This window comes from Saccopteryx bilineata, chromosome 1, assembly GCF_036850765.1.
Source record: "Saccopteryx bilineata isolate mSacBil1 chromosome 1, mSacBil1_pri_phased_curated, whole genome shotgun sequence".
NCBI lineage: Eukaryota > Metazoa > Chordata > Mammalia > Chiroptera > Emballonuridae > Saccopteryx > Saccopteryx bilineata.
Genome location: NC_089490.1, coordinates 214,575,475 through 214,598,152, shown reverse-complemented (window position 1 = coordinate 214,598,152; position 22,678 = coordinate 214,575,475). Strand labels below are relative to the sequence as shown.

Here is a 22,678-nt window from a genome sequence, read left to right as displayed (position 1 = left end):
TGACATAATTATCATCTGACATATTATCATCTGACTAAATGTTAATTTCTCTACATTGTGAATAATCTCCAAAGAAATATACACTTAGGGAAATTTTAGTTAAAGCAATTCTGAGGTAAATTGTTATTAAGTAAATAATTTACCTTTACTTTTGCAGGTTTTTTTTTAAGTTGTTACATCTGTACAGACCTGGTCCTAAAAATGGAAACTTGAGAAATCATTTTCAGTTGACTTTCAATCAGTTTTTGTAGAATCGCATTATTTTAAGTTGAGAGTTGTGATGACTTAACCTAGTTCAGTGGTTCCTAAACTTTTAACATTCATTCAAATCACCCAGGTGGCTTTTTAAAGTATAAAGTGCTGGGTCCAGTTCCCAGAGTTTCTGATTCAGTAGGTTTAAGGTGGCATCTGAGGATGTGAGAATGTACCCAGGAGGTACCTGTGCTGCTGCTCTGGGGACCACACTTGAGAACCCTGGTCTAGGGCTTCCCAGTCTGTCAGCTGCGGGCCACTAGGGGGCCAGCCAGCTACAGTCACCAAGGTGACAGTCCAGTGCGTGGCAAGCGTTGCTTGTGGAATGAAATAAAGAAGTACACACACACACTCCGCTCATGTGTGTATATGCATGCATGCAGAGATGAGGAATAAAGCAGAAGCATTTTTAAATTCAAATAAACTTTTCTGGTTTTTCTTTGTCAGTAGATCCATAAGACCCCCACTGTTTATTTAGAAACTGATTTACCCACATTTGGATGGATATGTAAATTAGACTGATATTAGATTGATACCTGCAATGTCATCTAAGTATAAAGAACATTGAACTCTCAACTGGCTATGCTTCTAAATGTGTGGCTTCATGTAGCTTGAGTGACTAGAGAATCTACTTCAGTATTTTTCCCTTTGTCATGTACTTGTATTATCAGCCGTATTTCCCAGGATGGTTGAGGATTTCATGATACAATGTAGGATATTCACTACACATGTCACATTGCTGTCATGTTCATCTAGGTTATAATCATTGGTCACTCTTACATACTTGAATCTATATTATTTAAGAACTGGGAGAATCTGCCACTTTCTGCTTATTTTTTACATGGGAGTGGGGAACAGAAGAGCTACTTTGTGTAAATAGATGAAAATTCCCATAAGATAAATTTTCATTTCATATGTCATTTTGCTTTTGTTTTCAGATGCATGTTATAAAACCAGTTTTACCAAAGCTAAACAATCTGTTTGAATATGCCGTGTCAGAAGAAAATGGTAATGGTTATTTTTACTTTGATGTTTTATAACATTTGTAGTTTTTTCCCTTTGATTTTATAACTAACTCTTGCTCATTGTAGAGAATTGGGAAAAACCCATAAAAATGTAAAGAAGAAAATAAGAATCTGCTGTTAATATTCCAGATACATATTTCCTGCACCGATTGTTAAAATATCAGTTTCTCACTTACACTATATCCAAATGCATTTGAATATCTCCTTAAGTAGTCTCTGAGAATGTAATTTAAAGGAAGGGCTGCAGAGTTTTCTATAATTTAGAAATATAGGCAATTTTCTAAGATTTTGATTATGGAAAACTTCAAGCATTCACGGAAGAAGTTTGTACGATGAATCCCATCACCTAGTTTCAACAGTGGTCAACTGTGGCAAGCCTGTATCTTCTCTCCCAGCCTCTCCTTGTCCCTCCCATCCCCAGACTTACTCTGTAATTACATATTTCAGCATATAGCCTTAAAGATAAGGATTCTTCGGTAATGTTCTAATGATGGCATATTCTACATTTGTAATAGTAGCTCTTTGGTATTATATATATTTTACCTGCTTTTCATTCTTATTCTCTTAATATATCTGTTTCATTCTCTGAGTTACACTTTTGGGGTTTCAGTTCTGTATCTTGGACTTTCTAGAAAGAGAAAGTTTCAAGTTACAATTTTAAATATGGTTTTAAGCCCTTACTCGGGACTGTATTATGAGAGCTTTCTAAGAGAAAAGAAGTTTGAGCTTCCTAAAATTATGTTATGAAATTACTTAAGTTCAGATTAACGAGACAGCTAAATGCTAGCTAACAGTGTTTTATATTTGTATGAATGGTAAAATCCTACATAATTATGTTTACACATGAGACTTAACTTATGTAAAGGGTTTTAGTACCTACTGTAGAGAACTGCAGCTTTAATAGTATGACCCTTAGGAATTGAGCTTTATTCAGTTGATTGCTAAAGTTGTTTTCTGAGACAGTAGGATTTTTCACAGACCATTGGAATCTGTTGTCCCACCTGGGGCTAGAATTTAATTGGATCCTGTCGTGACTTCACTCAGACATTTACTATTAAATGGTTCTCTTATTACTACATTTTTCCCACAGCTCTTGGCAAACCAAAGCATATAGCAGTGACAGGTTTTGAAAAATTACCATTTGTGAAAGCATTGAACAAGTATCTGGGCGTAAATGATGGGCCTGTTTATAGAATGCCATAAGTTAGAACTGCTGATTTTTTCTTCCTTCCTCTATCTCTCAAATCAATGGAAAAATTAAAAACAAACTAAAATGCTAATTTTAAAAATAGGATTAAAGGTTATGTCAAAATCATTAAAAATAACTCTGAGGTACATATTTATCCCATTTTTTCCTTTCACTCACTTAGGTATTTACTTAATAGATAATTAGTGTGGGATTTATATTAGGCACTGGGAATAAGTGGTATATGAGAATTTTTTTCTTACCATTTTCATTTGTTTTTTTGTCTGTTTTCCATGAAAAAATAATTTTGATTATAAGGTCTATGCAAGCAACAAACAAGGGGCTGGAATGGAGTACACAGAGAGTGGGACCAGGCCTAGGAGAGGTGGGCAGGGAAGGCCTGCCATAGGGTGATGCTGTTAAGGCCACAGCGCCCTGTGCAAAACGTTGAGGTGGGGCTGGCTCAGGGCTGGAGGGCCCGGCGCAGTGTGGTGGTGTGAGAGGGTAGGCAAGGTTGGGGTAGATGTCAGTCTTAGTTCATCCTTGTTCAGATTTTATTCTAAGAGCCATGAGAAGCCATTCAAGGTTTTACGCAGAGGAGAGACAGTTTCAGGTTTCTGAATGAAAAATGAACTTAATTAGGCTGGGTGAGAGAATAATTGGTTGGAATCATCCCAGATCTAAAGTTCCGGCCTGCACACAGGAGTACTATTTAAGTGTTGTACATTGCTGGTCCGATGGTAGTGGGTTATCAGAACTTATTAACTTAAGTGTTGTACACTGTAGCAGCCATGACGTTTGCTTGCTGTCTATCTAAATGAAACTGTCCAAATGTGGAATACTGAACATTTCATTATTTTGGTTATTCAGTTATTAAACGCCCTTGGATGGGATTAAACACTATTATAGTGCTACGAGGAAATTAATGTGCTGTGTATATGTGTGTGTTTATGAATATGTAGTCTGTGGAGCAACAAAACGTGGGGCTCCAATATCAACCCAATGTTTTCCACAGGACGCTGGCTCTTTCACCCCTCCTGGCATATGTGTATTTACAAAAGAATGTTTGAAAGTGAAAACAAAATCCTGACCAAAGAAGGTGTTAGCCACTTTTTGGAGCATTATGAAACAAAAGTGCTTCCATTTTCACCAGAATTTTCTGAGGTAATGATAGTCTCTCCATTCCTTATTCCCTCTGTCCAGAGATGAGGGTGAAGACATTTGTTGTTTAATATAGTGTGTCTGTAAAGTCATAGTGCACTTTTGACCAGTCACAGGAAAGCAACAATAGATGATAGAAATGTGAAATCTGCACCAAGTAAAAGCAAAACCCTCCCAGTTTCTGTAGGATGATGTGGCAGCATGTGCGCATGCGCAGATGATGACGTAACACCGTGTATACAGCGGAGCAGCCCACGGCCATGCCAGTCGAGATGTGGATGGTACAGAGGAAAGTTCAGTGTGTTCTTTGGCTCGCTAAATTCGAATCCATGACCAAAGTGCAACGTGAATATCGGCACATTTATAATGAAGCGCCACCACATAGGAATAACATTACTTGGTGGGATAAGCAGTTGAAGGAAACCGGCAGTTTGGTGGAGAAACCCGGTTCTGATAGACCATCAGTCAGTGACGAGTCTGTAGAGGCTATACGGGATAGCTAACTAAGGAGCCCTAAAAAATCTGTGTGTGAGCCCACATCGAACTGCACTGAAAAGGTATGAAACTGGGAGAGTTTTCCTTTTATTTGGTGCAGATTTCACATTTCTCTCGTCTTTTGTTGCTTTCCTGTGACCGGTCAAAAGTGCACCATGACTTTACGGACACACTGTAGATTTGCCTACACCAATTCCTAGTTCTCTAAGCTTAGCTATCATTTGGAAAAAGCTTTCTGTAACATAGTTTCCTACAAACTGCTTGCATGATGTCCACTGTGAAAATGGTTCTTTGGTATCAGCGTTATCAACACTGTAAGTCGATGGAAGCTTGTTAGTGATCTGTTTGCCTGGTTCTGGTCAATGAATTAATGGTACCTACCGTGTGAAGCAGAGGCAGCCTTTTGAGCTACTTTTATTGTATATGTAAAATAATAGAATATATTTTATTAGCATTTATATTTCTGTTTGCCAGAAATCACACAAAGAAACAAAGAATTACAACTGATTTTCAATATTATGTTATATGCCTTATGAATCATGTGATCACCTCCATGTAGTAATTTACCTCTTGTTTAGAGGTAACCTAAGTAAACTTAGAGGTTACCTCTAAGTAAACTTTCCTGTTTGACAACATGTGATAGTGGTTTTTAAATATATAATATATATAGAAAAAATTTATTTACTATAGCTGCTTTTCAAATCTTTGACACCGATCTAGTGTACAGTAATCTGTGTCTGTAGGGACAGTGACAGTTCCCCATCCTACTCGTGTGTGAGGTAGTGTTGGTGTGCATTATTTCTCCCCCATTCCTGAACCTTCCTGCATTTCCTGAAAGCTTGTTTGACCAATGTCTAGTGCTGTTTTTGGAGATATACTGCTTACAAAAATTAGGGGATATTTCAAAATGAATATGAAACAATAAAACACATTTAAATTTTTTTTATGAAACAAGAACATCAGAAAAGCAAATGATAAGTCGAAGTTGTTCAATTATTCAAATGAGATGCAAAACCAACTTTTATTTCATTAATGAAAATGCACTATACAAAAGGCTGAAAGCACTGGAGTATCTGCTCATTCTCTGAACCCCTAATTTTTGTGAGCATTATATAATCCCCCCCTGGAGTATTCAAGGCATAGGGGCTTAAACTTCCGTTCTTCCTTCTTGACCCAACATAAACTCTGTTTTATAAGTTTTTATCAGGTGGGAAAATTCTGTACTCATTTTGTTGTTCTCGTGGAATTAGGGGCCCTCCAAGACATTCTCGTAAATTACCCTACAGCGTGAGAGGTCAGCTGTGTGGCGCAGTGCAGCCCTGTGTAGGGTGAGCAATGCAGGCACACTGACTGCAGACTTACAATGACAACTTAACATCAGATACTTTTCTTTTTAGTTTATTATTGGACCATTAATGGATGCACTTTCAGAGACCTCTCTCTATAGCAGGTAAACAAATGTGATGTTATTTAGCAGCAATGCAGTAATATGTATTTGATACATAAATTTAACATGCTTATAAAAAATGACCCAATTGTTTAATGCATTTGGTGCATAGTATATGTTGCCTAATAGACATTCAGCCTTTTTGTATCATGTCACCTCTTCTGTGTTGTTCTTGCATTTCATCTACCAGTTGTATCAAGTGTTCCTTCTTTTTTCTTTCTGTGTTTCCTCTCCCACCTGAGCCCTTCTGTTCTGGGCTTTGGAACCTCTGTTTTCCATGGCTTCCTTTCGCCCCTCCTCTCTGCCCTCTTGGAAATTGTAGTGACTTTGGCTAACCAAGCACTTTAAACTTTTTCTCCTTCTCCTTTTAACTTTTTATTGTGACTTACAGAAGAGTTGTGAGAATAATACAAAGAATTTCCATCCACATTCCCCAAATGTTAATGTTTTACCACATTTGTGTAATTGCTCTCTTCCTGTGTGTGTGTGCATCCACTTCTTAGCTTTGTCTGCTGAGCAGACGTACCCATCGATACCTGTTTCAATGTGTGTCCTGTCTGTCCACCTGTGTTAAAAACCCGAGTTCACACCAGTATGTCCAATTCCAGTCCAATACCAGAGGCTTCATCCTAAATTCCTTTTCCCATAGCTGACGGTGGTAGCCCTTATCCTTAGCACATTACTTATTTGCCACCTTTGTCCTTCAAAAAGGTTGACAGTGTGATGAGTCTGTCAGTATTATGCCTTATGTGCATTTTTTGAGCATTGTTGATACTCTTGAATTATATCTTCAGAAATTTCCCTTGCTTTTGAAATATTGTAGTCTTTTTAATTTTGACTAAATTTATACTTAGAAGTCTTTGATATATTTCTAAACAGGAAAAAACCTCCTATATCAAATTCTTTAAAAAGTTTAAATTAGTCTGTGCTAAGCTGTTTTATTATTTAGTACCATTTGTTAAATATTGAAGTAGTATGGCAATGCTGGACTTGCCAATTGTTTTCAGTTTTCAAATAACACATTACTTTTGAGTGGTTTTCTGAAGCAGTTGGCTAGAGACAAGTTGGCATTTTCTAAAACAGTGAGCAGACACATCTATTATGCCTTCAGTTTTCTAGCACTCTTAATTGTTCAATTAACAGGTAATATTTCTGGAAGAACCATTTAGCAGGAAAAAAAGTGATTTTAGCAGATATTAGCAATTACGTGCTCTTGCAAAAGTAACTTATTATTAATATGTCTGCCTATGAATGTTATTTCTTTTATTTAATGTCTAATGCCTTGGCTTATATATAGGAAATAATAAAATAATTTTAATGGTCATTTTTAGACTTTTAAAAAAAGGATGCTACTTAGCAAGATTCATGTTATTTGTGTCAGGGAAAATGTCATAAAAAAGAATTTCTTGCCTACAAATTAGTGTAGCACGTTACTAACTTGTCCATTTTCCTTGAAGACCCTGGTGTTTTTGTAATCAGAAGGATATTCGATATTTTACTGAAAAATAAAAAGTAGTTTCAGAAATAGAAGAATAGAAGATGGCCTTACTATTTTATTGTTAAAAAAAAAATGGAGACTACAGTCCATGTAGTTTCCATATGCTTATTTGTAAATAGATTTTAAATGTTTTTATTTTTCTTCTTTGTCTCTAGGTCACCAGGACAGCCGATAGGAAGTGGTTCTCCATTGGGATTGAAACTAGAGAGGTTTTTAGTCACTTATATTTCTCTCCTTCCAAAAGAACTAAAGAGTATGTGCGGTGAAGAGTTTTGTTTCTTTTAAAATGTATTAGTTTTAAATGTTTATTTTAGTATACTCTTATAAGTATCATCCTTTGCCTATTGGGCTCAGTATTATCAGAATAGTTTTCCTTTTCCAGAATATACAAATTGTCAGACCTCTATAGGTGTCCACTGTGAGTGAACACGTGTTCGTAGGTGACCCATTGCCAGTGTTGGCATGACTGCATGGCAATAATTTTAGAATGTGTGCTAAGTGTGCCATGTTTTCTAATTGTTCCTACTGAATTCCAAAAATGAGTAAAATAGATTGAGGAAAGAAAGAACCTGGGTTTAGGGAAAGGTTGTAAACAGAATATTTGTTGTGGTGAAGTTGTCCATTTATAGATACTGACTTAGGAAGACTGAAAAATATACTTGGTTTTTGTGTTAGACCTTGTGTCCCATTCAGGAATGGAAAGCATTGTTCATACAAAAATACGTTTGTGAATATGCATGGCAGTGTCGTTCATAAGAGTTACAAGTGGAAACAACTGAAGTGTCCACCACAGCATAGTGCCATGAGATAGAGATGGTGGTGGTCAGCATCCCCTAGTGACTGCGTGCCTGTTGCCTGTGCCGGTGCCCAGTGTCTGTGCTGGTACCAGGCACAGAGCAGGCCCTTGTAAACGTGTTGAGTGAATTTGAAATGGATGCCTGTCTGTTGCCGTCTTCCTGTGTCTTGAGTAGGGTCTTTGGCAAAAAGTGGGAACTTAAATAGTCCAATGGAAGAGAGGGCAAGTAAAATGTTTACTCAAAGTTTTTACTTAGTTGTGTTTTCAGTCAGCAGTTTCCAGTGAATATCTTGTGTATCTGTTGGGTATTTTGGAAGATATAAAATTCATTCAATGCCCTTTCAGGAGCTTCCAAAGATTTCTTAAAAGTCATTCCACATTGATGATCTGAGGAAACAAACGTTTCACTAACTGATTGACTTGAGGTCCATAACAACCACACATAGCAGAGAAAGCAGAATGGAGCATCATCCCTTTGTATTTCAAAATAGAAAAATAAACTATAGTGATTTCATCTAGGGTAGGTAAGAAACAGTCTTTGAGAAAGATCTAATTTTGTCTGCAGATTCCAGAGGCCAGTTACCATCAGTATTTCTTAGCCTCTTTTTCTTTAACATCTGTAATAGAAGAATGGGTTGTAACAGTAAAAAATTTATCTTTTACATTTTTTAAAAATATAGCTGCATGATTATCAGAATCTCTACAATAGAGTAGAATACACAATTGTCTTACTAAACAGGGCTAAAATAGAAATAACTTTGATTTTTTAACAGCTTTATTGAAACATAATACACATACCATAAAATTCATCCTTTTAAAATGTTTACTGATTTTTTGTATAGTCACAAAGTTATAGAGCCATCACTACTATTTCCAGAGTATTTTCATCACTCCAGAAGAAACTCCATGCTCATTAGCAATCACTTCTTAGACTCCCTCCCCCAGCTCCTGTCAGACACTAACTTACTTCTGTCTCTAGAGATTTGCCTAAACATTTTATAGAAATGGAATCATAATAGGGTGCCTTTTATTTTATGTCTGGCCTATTTCACTTTGCTTAATGTTTTTAAGATTCATCTATGTTGTAGCATGTATCAATATTTCATTCCTTTTTGTGGCTGAACAATATTTCACTATACAGATATTTCTCATTTTATTTATTCATTCATCAGTTGGTAGAATTTGAATTGTTTCCTCTTTTTAACACTTTGAATAATGCTGCTATGAATATTCACATACATGTTTTATATGAACCATGCTTTCCATTTTCTTGTGTACATACCTGGGGTGAACGGTTGGGTCACAAGGACTCTTAGTCTGACTTTGAGAGGAGCTGCAGACTGCACCTCACTGCCCCACAGTTCATTTCCAGCAGCAGGTGTGATGGCCCAGCTTTCGCACCTCCTGGTGAGCACTTGTCATTGTCTGTCTTTGGATGACAGACATCCGAGTGGTGTGAAGTTTATCTCATTATGGTTTTTGATTTGCACTTCCCAACCAATGTCTAATGATGTTGAGAGTGTCGTCATGTGCTACCATGGGTAACAATGAGATTTTAAAACTTTTTCTTTCAGGTAGTTTTTTGTTCAAGTTTATTCAGAAGATGACAAGTAGACATTGGTGTGCTGTTCCCATTTTGTTTCTGTCGAAAGCTTTGGCCAGTGTCCCAAGATGTAAAGCCCTGGGCCCAGATGGGCTTCTTGCCCTAAGGTAATTCAGTCTGTGTGTTCACATATGGTTTTCTGACATTACTTTCCATCAGTCAGTTTTGTTTTCACTGTGATTTAATCTATAGTGAATGGTTTTAGTTAATATTGGCATTGAGATTTTTGAGCTCTTAATGTTAGAAGAAAAAAGTAAATTAAAAATCTCTTCATATAGTTGAACTTATTTGTTTGATGACTTACTAATTTAAGTATGTACTATATAATACAGGCTACAGCATTCTGACTACTTTATAATTAGGCCAGTAAGGTGGGGTCTTTTTATTACATTGATATGTAGGAAATTAGAGATGAAATACCAAACTGTAATATTGATTACAAAGTATTTTTAAAAATGTAAAATCCTTATTTTAAAGTATCTTCTTTTATGGTCTCATTATTTTTAAAAGAGATTTGTTTCACAGTAAACTTGACCTCTGTTAGAGACCTTAATAGAAAATAAATGCCTTGCCTGACCAGGAGGTGATGCAGTGGATAGAGTGTCGGACTGGGATGCGGAGGACCCAGGTTCAAGACCCCGAGGTCGCCAGCTTGAGCGTGGGCTCATCTGGTTTGAGCAAAGCTCACCAGCTTGAATCCAAGGTCACTGGCTTGAGCAAGGGGTTACTCGGTCTGCTGAAGGTCCACGGTCAAGGGACATGTGAGAAAGCAATCAATGAACAACTAAGGTGTCACAACGAAAAACTAGTGATTGATGCTTCTCATCTCTCTCCATTCCTATCTGTATGTCCTAACTATCCCTCTCTCTGACTCTCTCTCTTTCTCTGTAAAAAAAATAAATAAATAAAAAAGAAAATTAAAGCCTTAAAATTCTGGGGGGTAAAGTGGGACATATATACCCACATTTGTGGGATAGAAAACTGAGCCTCATGGACATAGATAAAATTTTTAAATAAACAAAAAGAAACTTTATTGGCAGTGACTTTCTGCATTAGGTATTGCAGATATTATACATCAACTTATTAGAAATTAACAATTGTCAGAATTGTCTTTGGGAACATGGATATGAATTTTTATTGCTCAATGTCAGGGACGTCCTCCAGTGTACCATGATCACACACCAGATCCTGCTGAGGGGCGCAGCTCAGTGCTATCTTCTCCAAACAGCTATGAACTTAGTCGATGTGGTAAGTGCTTGTTCTTTACTTATGATTCTTCAATTTACACATCTTTCTGAAGGAGTGGGTGTGCAAAAAACACTAGAATAGCAGTCCTGTAATGCTGTCATTGGAAAGCCATGTTTGGTCCAAAGTTGGCCCTTGGCTGGCATCCAGGAATGTGTATTTCCAGAGGGTTCCCACTCTCCAGTAATGAGAGTGGCTCACTGTCCTGAAGTGTTCCTACAACCCTGTAGCCTATGCAGAGGTGCCAATATCACCAGCTCCTCCCAGTGCCAGCCCTCAGTCTCTGATGAGCTTCCTGGGAGGAGTTTCACATGGTGTTGGGAGCTGAGCACATCTGGTGGCTTCGCTGGGAAAGGATGTGCAGAAGCTCTCACCTGGTTTCCTCTTTGTTGTTTCTACCTGTCTCAGGAATATGTGCCGTCTTTATTCTGTGTGTTTTTACAGCGCCCCAATAACATTGTAGCTGTAAAGGCTGGGGCTGGTATAAATTTAAGGTTGAACAAGTCATGTGGTCTCTGTCCCAACCACTCAGAAGCAGCCATTGACAGTTGTTAAGTGAATGTGGCCATGTTACAGTAACTTTGTTTATAAAGCTCACTGAGTGGTTTGTCTGACCTGGGCTCTGTGCAGGGTGTCTTTATTCAAGACTTACAACCTTAAGGGAATAAGAAACCTGTGTGGTTTTCTCCAGGCAGGGGGCCATTTTGTAGCTTTGAAAAGTAAGAACCGCTTTTGACTTACATAATGAGTAATTTCTTATAGAATGCTTTTGTTTTTGCTTCTAGATTGTGACCATCTTGTCTCTAAAGTATTAACCTTGATTTTAAGGAAAATAGATTTATAAAATAATATTTTATTTTACATAATGTGTTGGTGGTTTGTTATCAATATTTTCATTTTAAAAGTTGAGTAATATTTTCTTTTAAAAAGCTTTCTTTATACTTTACTAATAGTATACTTTAAGTAGTATACTAGATTTCTTGTACAGTGATTTTATTCAATTAAAATTTTTATAATGAGTAATTTTTAAACCTCCCTGCCCCCGGCCATAGGAAAAAGTTTCAGTTTCTGATATCTCAGCTTTTCTTATGTCTCTGAGACAAGAGGAGTCCTTGGGACGGGGAACATCACTGTGGACAGAGGTGAGATTGAAAGTAACCTAATGACAAGGTCTTGAAATCTTTATAAAAAATTGTTTTCTAATTGAATTCATCACTAGTCATTTATACAAAATACAAAGATTGCTTTGTTATGTGTCTACAGATATTTTTAAAATTGTACATTTGCTTTGCGTGGAAGTAACTGATAATGTGCTAGGACCCTGGTCGGCAAACTGCGGCTCATGAGCCACATGTGGCTCTTTGTCCCCTTGAATGTGGCTCTTCCACAAAACACCACGTGTGGGCACTACCTCGATAAGGAACTTACCTACCTATATAGTTTAAGTTTAAAAAATTTGGCTCCCAAAAGAAATTTCAATCATTGAACTGTTGATATTTGGCTTGATTGACTAATGAGTTTGCTGACTACTGTGCTAGGATTCTAATGGAGAGGGGAGACTGGAAAGAGGGTGAAGGTACAGCTGTTTAGACGAGGAGGTGGTACTGGAGGGCAGGCTCGGTCCTGGATGAGATTATTAGGCGGCATGATGACGTTAGACCAGTGGTTCTCAAACTTTTTGAAGTCAGGGTGCATTTAAAATCCTACAAATAATTGTAGGCGCACTATATACAGATTTCTGAGAAATATGTATATATATGTTATAATAACTAAGTCAAATATTAAAAAAAAATCAAGTCCAAGCATGCCTTTATGGTAATTAAATGAAATAAATACAACAAAATTAAATTTATTCTGATATTAAAAAACATTTTTATGTTACATATTTTGAGTTATGCTTTATAGAATTCGTAAAAAAGAGGGGTTAAAATATAAAAAATAGCAAAAAAGTTATCTTTTTATATATATAGATATATTCTTAGTAAGATTTAGTAAATTCGCCAGGTCCGGTGTGAATGTGTTAAGTTTTTTCATTCTTGTGTTTATGAGAAACATGAGCCTGATGTGTCCTAGTTATTTCTTCAATGTTTGGGCATATATTTGAAAGACATACTCTCATTTCCTTGTCAATACATTGAAAAATTCCTCTCTTTTTACTCTTAATTGTGTTGAGTGCAGAAAACTCCCACCATACATATCATCCAAACAAAGGATAGAAGAAACTTGCCTCCAGTCTTTTTTGGGAACATGGGGGGTAGTGTAAACAATCCAGCACCAGAGCTTAACAGCCTTTTGCAACCTAATCAGGCAAGTGAGGTGGGGGGTTGGGCAGACTGTCAGTTTACAGCCAATTCCCCACACCTCTGCCCCCCAAAAATCTAAACTCCAAAAACCCTGTTGGTTTTTTGGTCCCCACCAGGCACATATTTTTCTGGAATACCATAGGGCGCACCTGGAAATCTAGGGCCACACTTTGAGAACCACTGTGTTAGACTCAGCACCAGCGAGCAGTACAAGCTTCTCTTCCTCCTCCTTCTGTCAGTCAGTGGCACTCCTCTATGCAGTTGCCCTATAATCCATAAGCCTGACACCTTTGAAATCCATAAATTGCCTGACTTTATGCATCTAAATCATCATGAAATCCTGTGTCTTTCCTTTTCTGAAGCCTCGGCTCTATGGGCGGCACCACCAGTGCTGTTGCCACTGTGATGGCTTCTCATCCATCACTGTCTGGCCTGCTGCCACTGCCTGCCACATCAGGGCCTCACAGTTGGTTACTGTCCTCTGGTTCACTCTTTCGTGCCCCCCCCCTTTTTTTGTATTTTTTCTGAAGTTGGAAACGGGGAGGCAGTCAGACAGACTCCCACATGCGCCTGACTAGGATCCACCCGGCACGCCCGCCAGGGGGCGATGCTCTGCCCACCAGGGGGCGATGCTCTAGTTGCAACCAGAGCCATTCTAGCGCCTGAGGTAGAGGCCACAGAGCCATCCTCAGCATCCAGGCCAACTTTGCTCCAATGGAGCCTTGGCTGCGGGAGGGGAAGAGAGAGACAGAGAGGAAGGAGCTCCTTTCTTCTTTGTTTCGTTTTAGACCCTGGAACTCAGTTTATGCTACCAATTTTACTCTCATCCATTAAGTGCTTGGTAGAATTCCAATCTTTGTTCTCTATAGGTTATATATTTTTTTGAGTACAGGAACCTTTTTTTTTTTTTAATTTTGTATTTTTCTATTGCTTAAGAGGTCCCTGAAGCTAGGGATAATGGTTTTTTCTTTGGGAGGGTGATCTTGACTCTGCAGAGAAAGCAGGAGGAGTCAGCTTGCAATGTGTTAAAATAACTCAGACATAAAATAGGGAGAGTGTGGAATAGGGAAATGGCAGAAGGAGTGAAGAGAGGCACAGTAGGGCCTTTAAGAATTAGAATTTTATTTTATATTCTTGATCATAATGCATATCATTATGTGGAATCTGAAAAATACAGAACCATTAAGGAAAATAATAATCACCTATAATTTAATTATACATTTTTTGAACCTATGTATCTACCTATTTATCTGTATATATTCTTCCTCTTTCTTTCTCACTATATAGGTATATTTAAAATGATATATTAGTATATATGGTGTTTCTAAACAAAAGTTAAAATTACTGTTTTAATATATTTTAAAATGCACATTTGATAGAAAATAAACTTGTCAGGAGATAGGAACATTAATTATAATTTATTTTTCAAATTCTTTATTCTCTTAAAAATAAACATTCTTGTTTTAGTGCATTAAGCTAGTATGAATTTTAATTTAAGGTTGTAATTTGTTTTATGTAATGTGTTATTTTTCACAGAGATGTTCTTTAGAATACCTATCACAGTGTGCATTTTATAGTGGTACTTTAAAAATTCTTCCCTGTTAATGAAGTTTATAACATCTTGGATGGAGCTTAGGAAACACAAACACACTTTTTTTTTCTTCTGTACTATCTATGCAACTCGGTTGTGGCAACAAATGTTTTATGACTGTTGTGTTTGGTCATTTAAATTCAGTTTATTGTAGAAGAAAAACATTGCCTTTTGGAAATTAGAAAATCTTCATTCAGTTAGGTTTTTACAGTAATAACTGTTGTCTTTTCTAGCTCTGTGATTGGCTGCATGTTAATGAAAGCTGTTTTGGGCGATCCTCAGGTTGTAGCCCTGTTGGACTTCAAGAGAAGTGCTCTTTAAATGCTTATGTGAAGAACCTAGTTCAAGAGTATATTAAGTCATCTGCTTGGGAAAGTAAGTCTGAAATCATTTTTTTTCCTCAGAGTAACCAAAATGTTTTCAAAGAACTTTTACCTAGTTTCAGACCAAGATGCGGGCTTTACCAAATCAAATGCATACCAGTTTACTGCTGTCAGATGTATTTTCAGCCAAACACTGTGAATAATAGAATGTAAGGCTACTATTCCCTAATTTGTACCTTATCTGTTCTCGCATTTGAGGTTTTAAAACTATTTTATATGCTTTAAACCAGCGGTTCTCAACCTGTGGGTCGCGACCCCAGCGGGGTTGAATGACCAAAACACAGGGGTCGCCTAAAGCCATCGGAACCCCCTGTGTTTTGGTCATTCGACCCCCGCCGGGGTCGCAACCCACAGGTTGAGAACCGCTGCTTTAAACTAATAAGTGGCCAGAGTAGGAATTGGACACAAATAAATCTGTTAATTTATTCTATAATTACTAGATTCACTGTGTGCAGGAGGTGGCAGGTGTGTGCTGGGGCCGCTGAAGTAGAAATATTTGTGGACAAATCAGCTCATCTTTTGTTTGTTTTCAAAGCGTTACATTTAATGTGAACTGATTATGCAAAGTAATTTTAAGGGAAAGTTGTTAAAAAAGATCATTTTGTTAGTTTTTCTTTCTGCCAGATACTTAGCAAAAATCAATCTTCAGCTTTTTTGGGGACACATGTAAGACCACATGAGGAGGGACTAACAGCAGACCCAATAATTTGGAATTAGAAATCTTCTTCCCTCCCTTCCTCCCTCCCTTCCTCCCTCCCTTCCTCCTTCTCTCCCTTCCTCCCTCCCTCCTTCCCTCCCTCTTTGCCTCTCTTTCTTTCTTTCTTTCTTTCTTTCTTTCTTTCTTTCTTTCTTTCTTTCTTTCATGAGTGATAGAGATACAGGGACAGACAGATGGAAAGGGAGAGAGATGAAAAGCATTAATGTGTAGTTGTAGCACCTTAGTTGTTCATTGATTGTGTTCTTATGTGGGCCTTAATGGGGGGAGGGCTACAGCAGACCGAGTGACCCCTTGCTCAAGCTAGTGACCTTGGGCTTCAAGCCAGTGACCTTAGGGCTCAAGTCAGCAACTATGGGGTCATGTCTATGATTCCATGCTCAAGATGTATGAGCCCATGCTCAAGCCAGCGACCACAGGGTTTTGAACCTGTATACTCAATGTTTCAGGCCAACACTCTTATTTTCACCACCACCACCTGGTCAGGTGAGTCATTGGTGTTCTTTTTTTTTTTTTTGACAGAAACAGTGGAGGAGTCAGAGAGAGGGACAGACAGGAAAAGAGAGAGATGAGACACATCAGTTCTTTGTTGTGGCTTCTTACTTGTTCATTGATTGCTTTCTCATATGTGCCTTGACCGGAGGGTTACAGCAGAGCAAGTGACCTCTTGCTCCAGTTAGCGACCTTGGGTTCTAGCCAGAGACCTTGAGCTTCAAGCCAGCGACCTTTGAGCTCAAGTCAGCGATCCCGCACTCAAGCTGGTGAGCACGTGCTCAAGCCAGTGAGTGATATCGGAGTTTCCAACCTAAGCCCTCTGCATCCCAGTCTGATGCTCTATCTGTTGCACCATCGCCTGGTCAGGCCTGTCATCAATGTTCTTAATGTCATCTAGGATGATTTATTCAGTCCAGAAGGTTTTCACTTTACTTTGCCCAGATCTATCAAAGGAATCACTGCCTATGGCAACTATAGCCTTATGAAATGTATTTCGTAAATAATAAGGCTTGAAAGTTGAAATAACTCCTTGATCCATGGGCAACAAAATGGATATGCTATCAGCAGACATGAAGACATGAATCTCATTGCCCACCTCCATCGGAGCTCATGGGTGACCAGGTGCATTGTCAATGAGCAGTAATATTTTGAAATGAATCCCCTTTTCTTGAGCTTTTCATTTCAACAGTGGTCTTAAAATGTTGAGTAAACCACGTTGTAAACAGATTTGCTCATATCCAGGCCTGCTGTCATGTGTAGAGCACAGGCAGTGTAGATTGAGCATCTTTCTTAAGGGCCTTAGGATTTTCAGAATTGTAAGTGAGCACTGGCTTCAATTTAAGTCACAGCTGTGTGAGCCCCTGATAAGAGAGTCGGCCTGTCCTTTGAAGCTGTGAAGACAGGTACTGACTTCTCTCTAGCTATGAAAGAAAGTCCTAGATGGTATCTTCCAGTATGAGGCTGTTTCATCTACATTGGAAATCTCTAATTTTGTGTTACCATCTTCATGAATTATCTTACCAGATCTGGATAACCTATTCCAGTTTCAAGATCAGCACTTGCTGCTTCACCTGGCACTTTTATGTTAGAGAGACAGCTTGTTTTGTTAGAACTCATGAACCAAGCTCTGCTAGCTTCAAACTTTTCTTCTGTAGCTTCCTTACCTCTCTCAGCCTTCATAGAATTAAAGAAAATAGCCTGACCAGGCGGTGGCGCAGTGAATAGAGCGTTGGACTGGGATGCCAAGGACCCAGGTTCAAGACCCCGAGGTCACCAGCTTGAACGTGGGCTCATCTGGTTTGAGCAAAAGCTCACCAACTTGGACTCAAGGTCGCTGGCTTGAGCAAGGGGTTACTCGGTCTGCTGAAAGCCCATGGTCAAGGCACATATGAGAAAGCAATCAATGAACAACTAAGGTGTCACAATGTGCAACGAAAAACTAATGATTGATGCTTCTCATCTCTCTGTTCCTGTCTGTCTGTCCCTGTCTATCCCTCTCTCTGACTCTCTGTCTCTGTTAAAAAAAAAAAAAAAAAAAAGAATTAAAGAAAATAACACTTTGGCTTAAGGGAATGTTGTGGCTGGTTTGATCTTATCTTCAGACCACTGACACTTTCTCCATGTTAACCATAAGTCTGTTTTGCTTTCTCATCATTTGTGTGTTCAGTGGAGTAGCACCTTTATTTTCCTTCAAGAACTTTTCCTTTGCATTCACATCTTGGCTATGGGCACAAGAGTTTTAGCGTTTGGCCTGTCTCAGCTTTCAACATGCCTTCTTCTCTAAGCTTAGTCATTTTTAGTTTAGATTTAAAGTGAGAGACGTGGCTCAGTGGATTGACCATTGGCCTGGCATGTGGAAGTCTTGGGTTTGATTCTGGGTCAAGACACACATGAGAAGTGACCATCTGCTTCTCTTCCCCTCCCTCTCTGCTCTTTTCTCTGTTTTCCCTCCTACAGCCAGTGGCTTGATTGATTCAAGCATTGGCCTTGGGCACTGAGGATAGCTCCTTTTGATCTGAGCATCGGCCCCAGACGGGGTTGCCAGGTGGATCTTGGTCAGGGCGCAGGTGGGGAGTTTGTCTCATTATCTCCCTTCCTCTTGCTTAAAAATAAAAGGTGAGAGACATGTTGACTGTTCCTTTCACTTGAACACTTAGAGGCCATTTTGTGGTTATTAATTGGTCTGATTTCAGTATGGTGTATCTCAGGGAGTAGGGGTATCCATGGAGCAGTCAGAACACCCACTGCATTTACAGATTAAGTTTACTGTTTCACACATGGGAATGGGTCACTGGCTCAGCTAGAGCCCCCAGTCAGGCACATATGAGAAGCAGTCAGTGAGCCACTAAAGTGACACAACTATGAATTGGTGCTTCTCATCTCTCTCTCCCTCCCCAACCTCTCGCCAAAAAAAAAAAAAAAAAAAAAGAGCCTGACCTGTGGTGGTACCTGTACCTTTGGATGGAACACCGACCTGGAACACTGAGTCACCGGTTTGAAACCCTGGGTTTGCCCGGTTAAGGTACATACATATAACAAGCAACCAATGAACAGCTAAAGTGAAGCAACTACTTCTTGTCTGCTTCCCCCCCAGCCTTTCTCTGTAAAATCAATAAAATCTTAAAAAAATAAATAACCCCCCCCAAAAAAAGAAAAAGAATTACCAAAATATGACACTGACACAAAGTGAGCAAATGCTATTAGAAAATGGTGCCGATAGACTTGTTGACGCAGGGTTGCCACAGTCCTTGAATGTGTAAAAGCACACCGTCTGTGAAGAGCTCTAGAGCGAGTTGTGCCCCTTCCTCTTGTGTTCAGGGTAAAGCCAGAAACAGAAACCCTTTCTGTGGCCCACAGAGCCCCTTGTCACTCCATCTCTTTCTGTGACTTTATCTTTGTCCTTCCCTCTCACCGCAGCCCTGCCGCACGGGCATCCTTCCATTTCCTGGAACGTGACTCACTTTCCCACTGCAGGGCTCTGGCTGCTCCTCTGTTTCAAAAGGTCACGTCTCCCTTCACCTGTCTCATTCTGTCTTAGCCTGACACTCACTTCTTCGTTGTGACTTCCTTTTCCTCCCCAGACCAGGGCACATCCTCCTGTTTACACTGCCATTTGAGCTCTCATTGCAGATGTTGTACATTTCTCTGGGCATGCTTTGGTGGGCGCTTTTTCCCCTACTGCACTGAGCTGTCAGCACAGGCAGCGTTTCTGCACTACAGTTAGGATGTGGGATAAGTCGATATGCGAGGGTTGGTTCTCATTTGTACTTAAATGTGTGTGTAACCTTGAGCTATTTCCTATCCACTGCACTTCTGTAATTTAATATTTGTAAGACACACATTGAGACAATTGTTTTTGAAGCCTCATCTTTGAAGGATTTAGTTAATGCTTTGTAAACCTTAACTCTCGTTACTCAAGCAGGAGAAAGCTATTGGATGCCTGACTGGTTTGAAGCCAAGCTTGTAGCTCTGATGACCTTGCTGGCTGTGGACGTGGATGGAATGCGGAATCAAGACAGGTAACTTGAAAACTCCCCCCAAAATCTGCTCAGGATTATGGTGGTTGTTCAGATTTTTCCACAATTGGCATGAAGTTGACCACAGTGTATTAAAAAAAGGAGGGAACTGGAACACTGACAACAAATTAATTATAAACAAATTAATAGTAATAAGGGCTATTAGCTTGATAAGTTAAACAGTTAGAGAGGGTTAAGCTATGTGCAATAATTGCTGGTTTTATTTAAGAAAATTAGAAGAATGGGTTGTAAGATCCTAGTATAAAATTAGGTGACTAAATTGACTGGACTTAATTGCTTTATAAAATATATATTTTTTTAAAAAAGGAATGAAGATAAAACAGTCTCTGAGAACATGAGCAGGTCAGTTCTCTCAGGTTGTAACTGCTGCAGGAAGCAGCGTTCCTCAGGTCCTGCTCGTGCATGAGCTGCAGTGATTTGGTTACCATAGGATCTCTTCTGGACAGTTTAGTACTAACGTTGGTTATAACAGTTTTTCATAAACCTCTAATTCTTTATATATTTCTTTGATAATGTGTCTCTTATTCTTGACTAGCATTTGTTTGTTTTGTTTTTCTGAATTATGGAAGCGGGGTCTCAGCATTTTAATTTTCACATAGAAATGACCGAGGATTTCCTCTAATCTTTTTTTTTTTTTTTTCATTTTTCTGAAGCTGGAAACAGGGAGAGACAGACAGACTCCCGCATGCGCCCAACCGGGATCCACCCGGCACGCCCACCAGGGGGCGACACTCTGCCCACCAGGGGGCAATGCTCTGCCCATCCTGGGCGTCGCCATGTTGCGACCAGAGCCACTTTAGCGCCTGAGGCAGAGGCCACAGAGCCATCCCCAGCGCCCGGGCCATTTTTGCTCCAATGGAGCCTTGGCTGCCGGAGGGGAAGAGAGAGACAGAGAGGAAGACGTGGCGGAGGGGTGGAGAAGCAAATGGGCGCTTCTCCTGTGTGCCCTGGCCGGGAATTGAACCCGGATCCTCCGCACACTAGGCCGACACTCTACCGCTGAGCCAACCGGCCAGGGCCAATTTCCTCTAATCTTGTGCTCAGAGCTGAGCATGTACATTGTTCCCTGCACTTTCATGTGGGTGGCTCACTGCTGACCCTGACAGGGCACAGACCAGAAGGCCAGGAGCAGCTAGGAGGGAAAGCTCAGTCCTTGGATGTGCTGGGTGTTTGGGTTATCCATTAGAGTGCTTCTAATTACTGTATTGTCCCATGTATAAGATGCACCCTTTTCCGAAAAATTTGGTGTCTAAAAACTGGGTGCGTCTTATACAGTGGTTGTAGATTTTTTTTACTTGCATTTCCCACTTTTTTGCGCTTGTTTTTGCACTCATTGTTAAAGTGATTCGTCCTCAGACACAGATGAGTTCAAGCTAATGGATGGGAGTTTTGACAGTGATGAGGAGTAGTATGGATTTTATGATAAATAAACCTTGAGTTCAATAACTTTATGTAATACATTTTTTTTTCAAATTTCAGGCCAAAATTAAGGTGTGTCTTATACATGGGAGCATCTTATACATGGGGAGATACGGTGGTCCACTAGTTAACCAATTCCTCAGATTAAAGTGGAAAATAATTTTTTTATGCTTTTGCAATGCTTGGTTTGGGTGTGTTTTTGGTGTCTAGTGAGAAGCAGAGAACACAGAGTATACTGAGGACATTCTTGGACCCTCTTCTGGACGTCCTGGCGAAGCTTGGTACGAATGCCTACATGCCCCTGCCAAAGACCGACCGGTGCCTGCAGCTGCTGGTAAAGCTACTGCACACGTGCCCGGTGAAGGGCTCCAGCACTGAGGCTGGTGAGGACAAGGATTTTCTCTGAGTGTCTTGCTTGATATGTAGTTGATCTTTAGAATGAAAGGAGATCCTTGACCTTTCAAAATAGAAAGACAGCTTCCTGTGTGCAGTGGCTGTTTGCTGGGGGTCTCCTGGTGTGCAGGACACAGCAGGGAGGGCACAGCGCTGCCCTCACAGATGCTAGTGTTTGCATCTGTTGATTACTATTGATTTTAGAGTGTGGTTTCATTTGCTTTTACTTATTTTTTTTAAATTTATGCCTGCTGTTGACTTTTAGACCACTGAAAATGACCCCTGTTTCATGTGTGTAAGCAAGATCCATTTCTAATGCCGCTAGGCCAGATCTGCAGGAAGTAGTTAGACCGAGAGTGGCAGCAGTTTTATAATTGTGTTTAAACGTTAATCTCTGAGCATCTTTTAAGTGGAAAATACTTCCTATAGAAAGCATTGCTGTAGTAGGTGGAAGCATTGAGCTTTTTCTTTTCTCCTTAAAGTAAGGTGTATGTCAGTCCGCCATCAAAAACTCAGTGGACATTAGAAATGAGCATGTTGGTGGGTAAACCTTGATTCCCAATCCTTGTGACCAACTTTGTTTTTGAATTGAAGAAATTTAAAATTTTAAAAAATTATAGAGAAACATTGGTATTAGGTTAAACCTGATTTTGCTGAGGTTAGGTTTTAATATATGCTAGTTTCCAAGGTCTGATAGTTTTGATAATGGTAGCAGAAGCAAAAGATGTACATGTAACAGTAACTTCTATAAGATTTCAACTCTGTGAGGGTGCAAATTTGAATCATTTGACCTGTCCTGACTGTCTGACAGCTCAGCACTAGGTCGTGACACCTCCTGGAAAATTGTTCAGGTATTTGACACACAGGAGGCTATGTATGTTAGGATGCAAAGTAAACATCTGTGAGCTCAGCACCCAGCCTAGGAGCAGTTACCTGTGTTCCTCCACCCACTCCTTGGGCCTCCTACTTTTGACTTTGATCTATCACTCATGAGCACTTTAAAAAATGGTTTCACCAGTATCGTCTTGTTTTCTTGCTTGTGGACTTTATAGAAATGGTACAGTACTGGAAGAAGTCTTCTGTGACTTCTTTCACTTAGTATGTTACTAAGCTTCATCAGTCCTGCTGGGTGACC

The 22,678-nt window shown here is 39.4% G+C and overlaps 1 protein-coding gene across 4 annotated transcripts in view; it reads left to right on the top strand.

Annotated features, from left to right (window-relative positions):
* Window positions 1-22,678, top strand: part of TARBP1 (TAR (HIV-1) RNA binding protein 1) — an 87,167-nt gene that overhangs the window by 5,408 nt on the left and 59,081 nt on the right. For 3 of the 4 annotated variants that reach the window (XM_066235331.1, XM_066235338.1, XM_066235313.1), the window contains exons 3-12: window positions 1,191-1,260; window positions 3,479-3,627; window positions 5,517-5,569; window positions 7,220-7,317; window positions 9,435-9,570; window positions 10,615-10,711; window positions 11,761-11,850; window positions 14,836-14,977; window positions 19,614-19,713; window positions 21,361-21,533. In XM_066235331.1, coding sequence (XP_066091428.1) covers window positions 1,191-1,260; window positions 3,479-3,627; window positions 5,517-5,569; window positions 7,220-7,317; window positions 9,435-9,570; window positions 10,615-10,711; window positions 11,761-11,850; window positions 14,836-14,977; window positions 19,614-19,713; window positions 21,361-21,533 — 1,108 coding nt within the window. The remainder of the gene's footprint in view (window positions 1-1,190; window positions 1,261-3,478; window positions 3,628-5,516; window positions 5,570-7,219; window positions 7,318-9,434; window positions 9,571-10,614; window positions 10,712-11,760; window positions 11,851-14,835; window positions 14,978-19,613; window positions 19,714-21,360; window positions 21,534-22,678) is intronic. The other variant, XM_066235322.1, reaches the window with a different exon arrangement.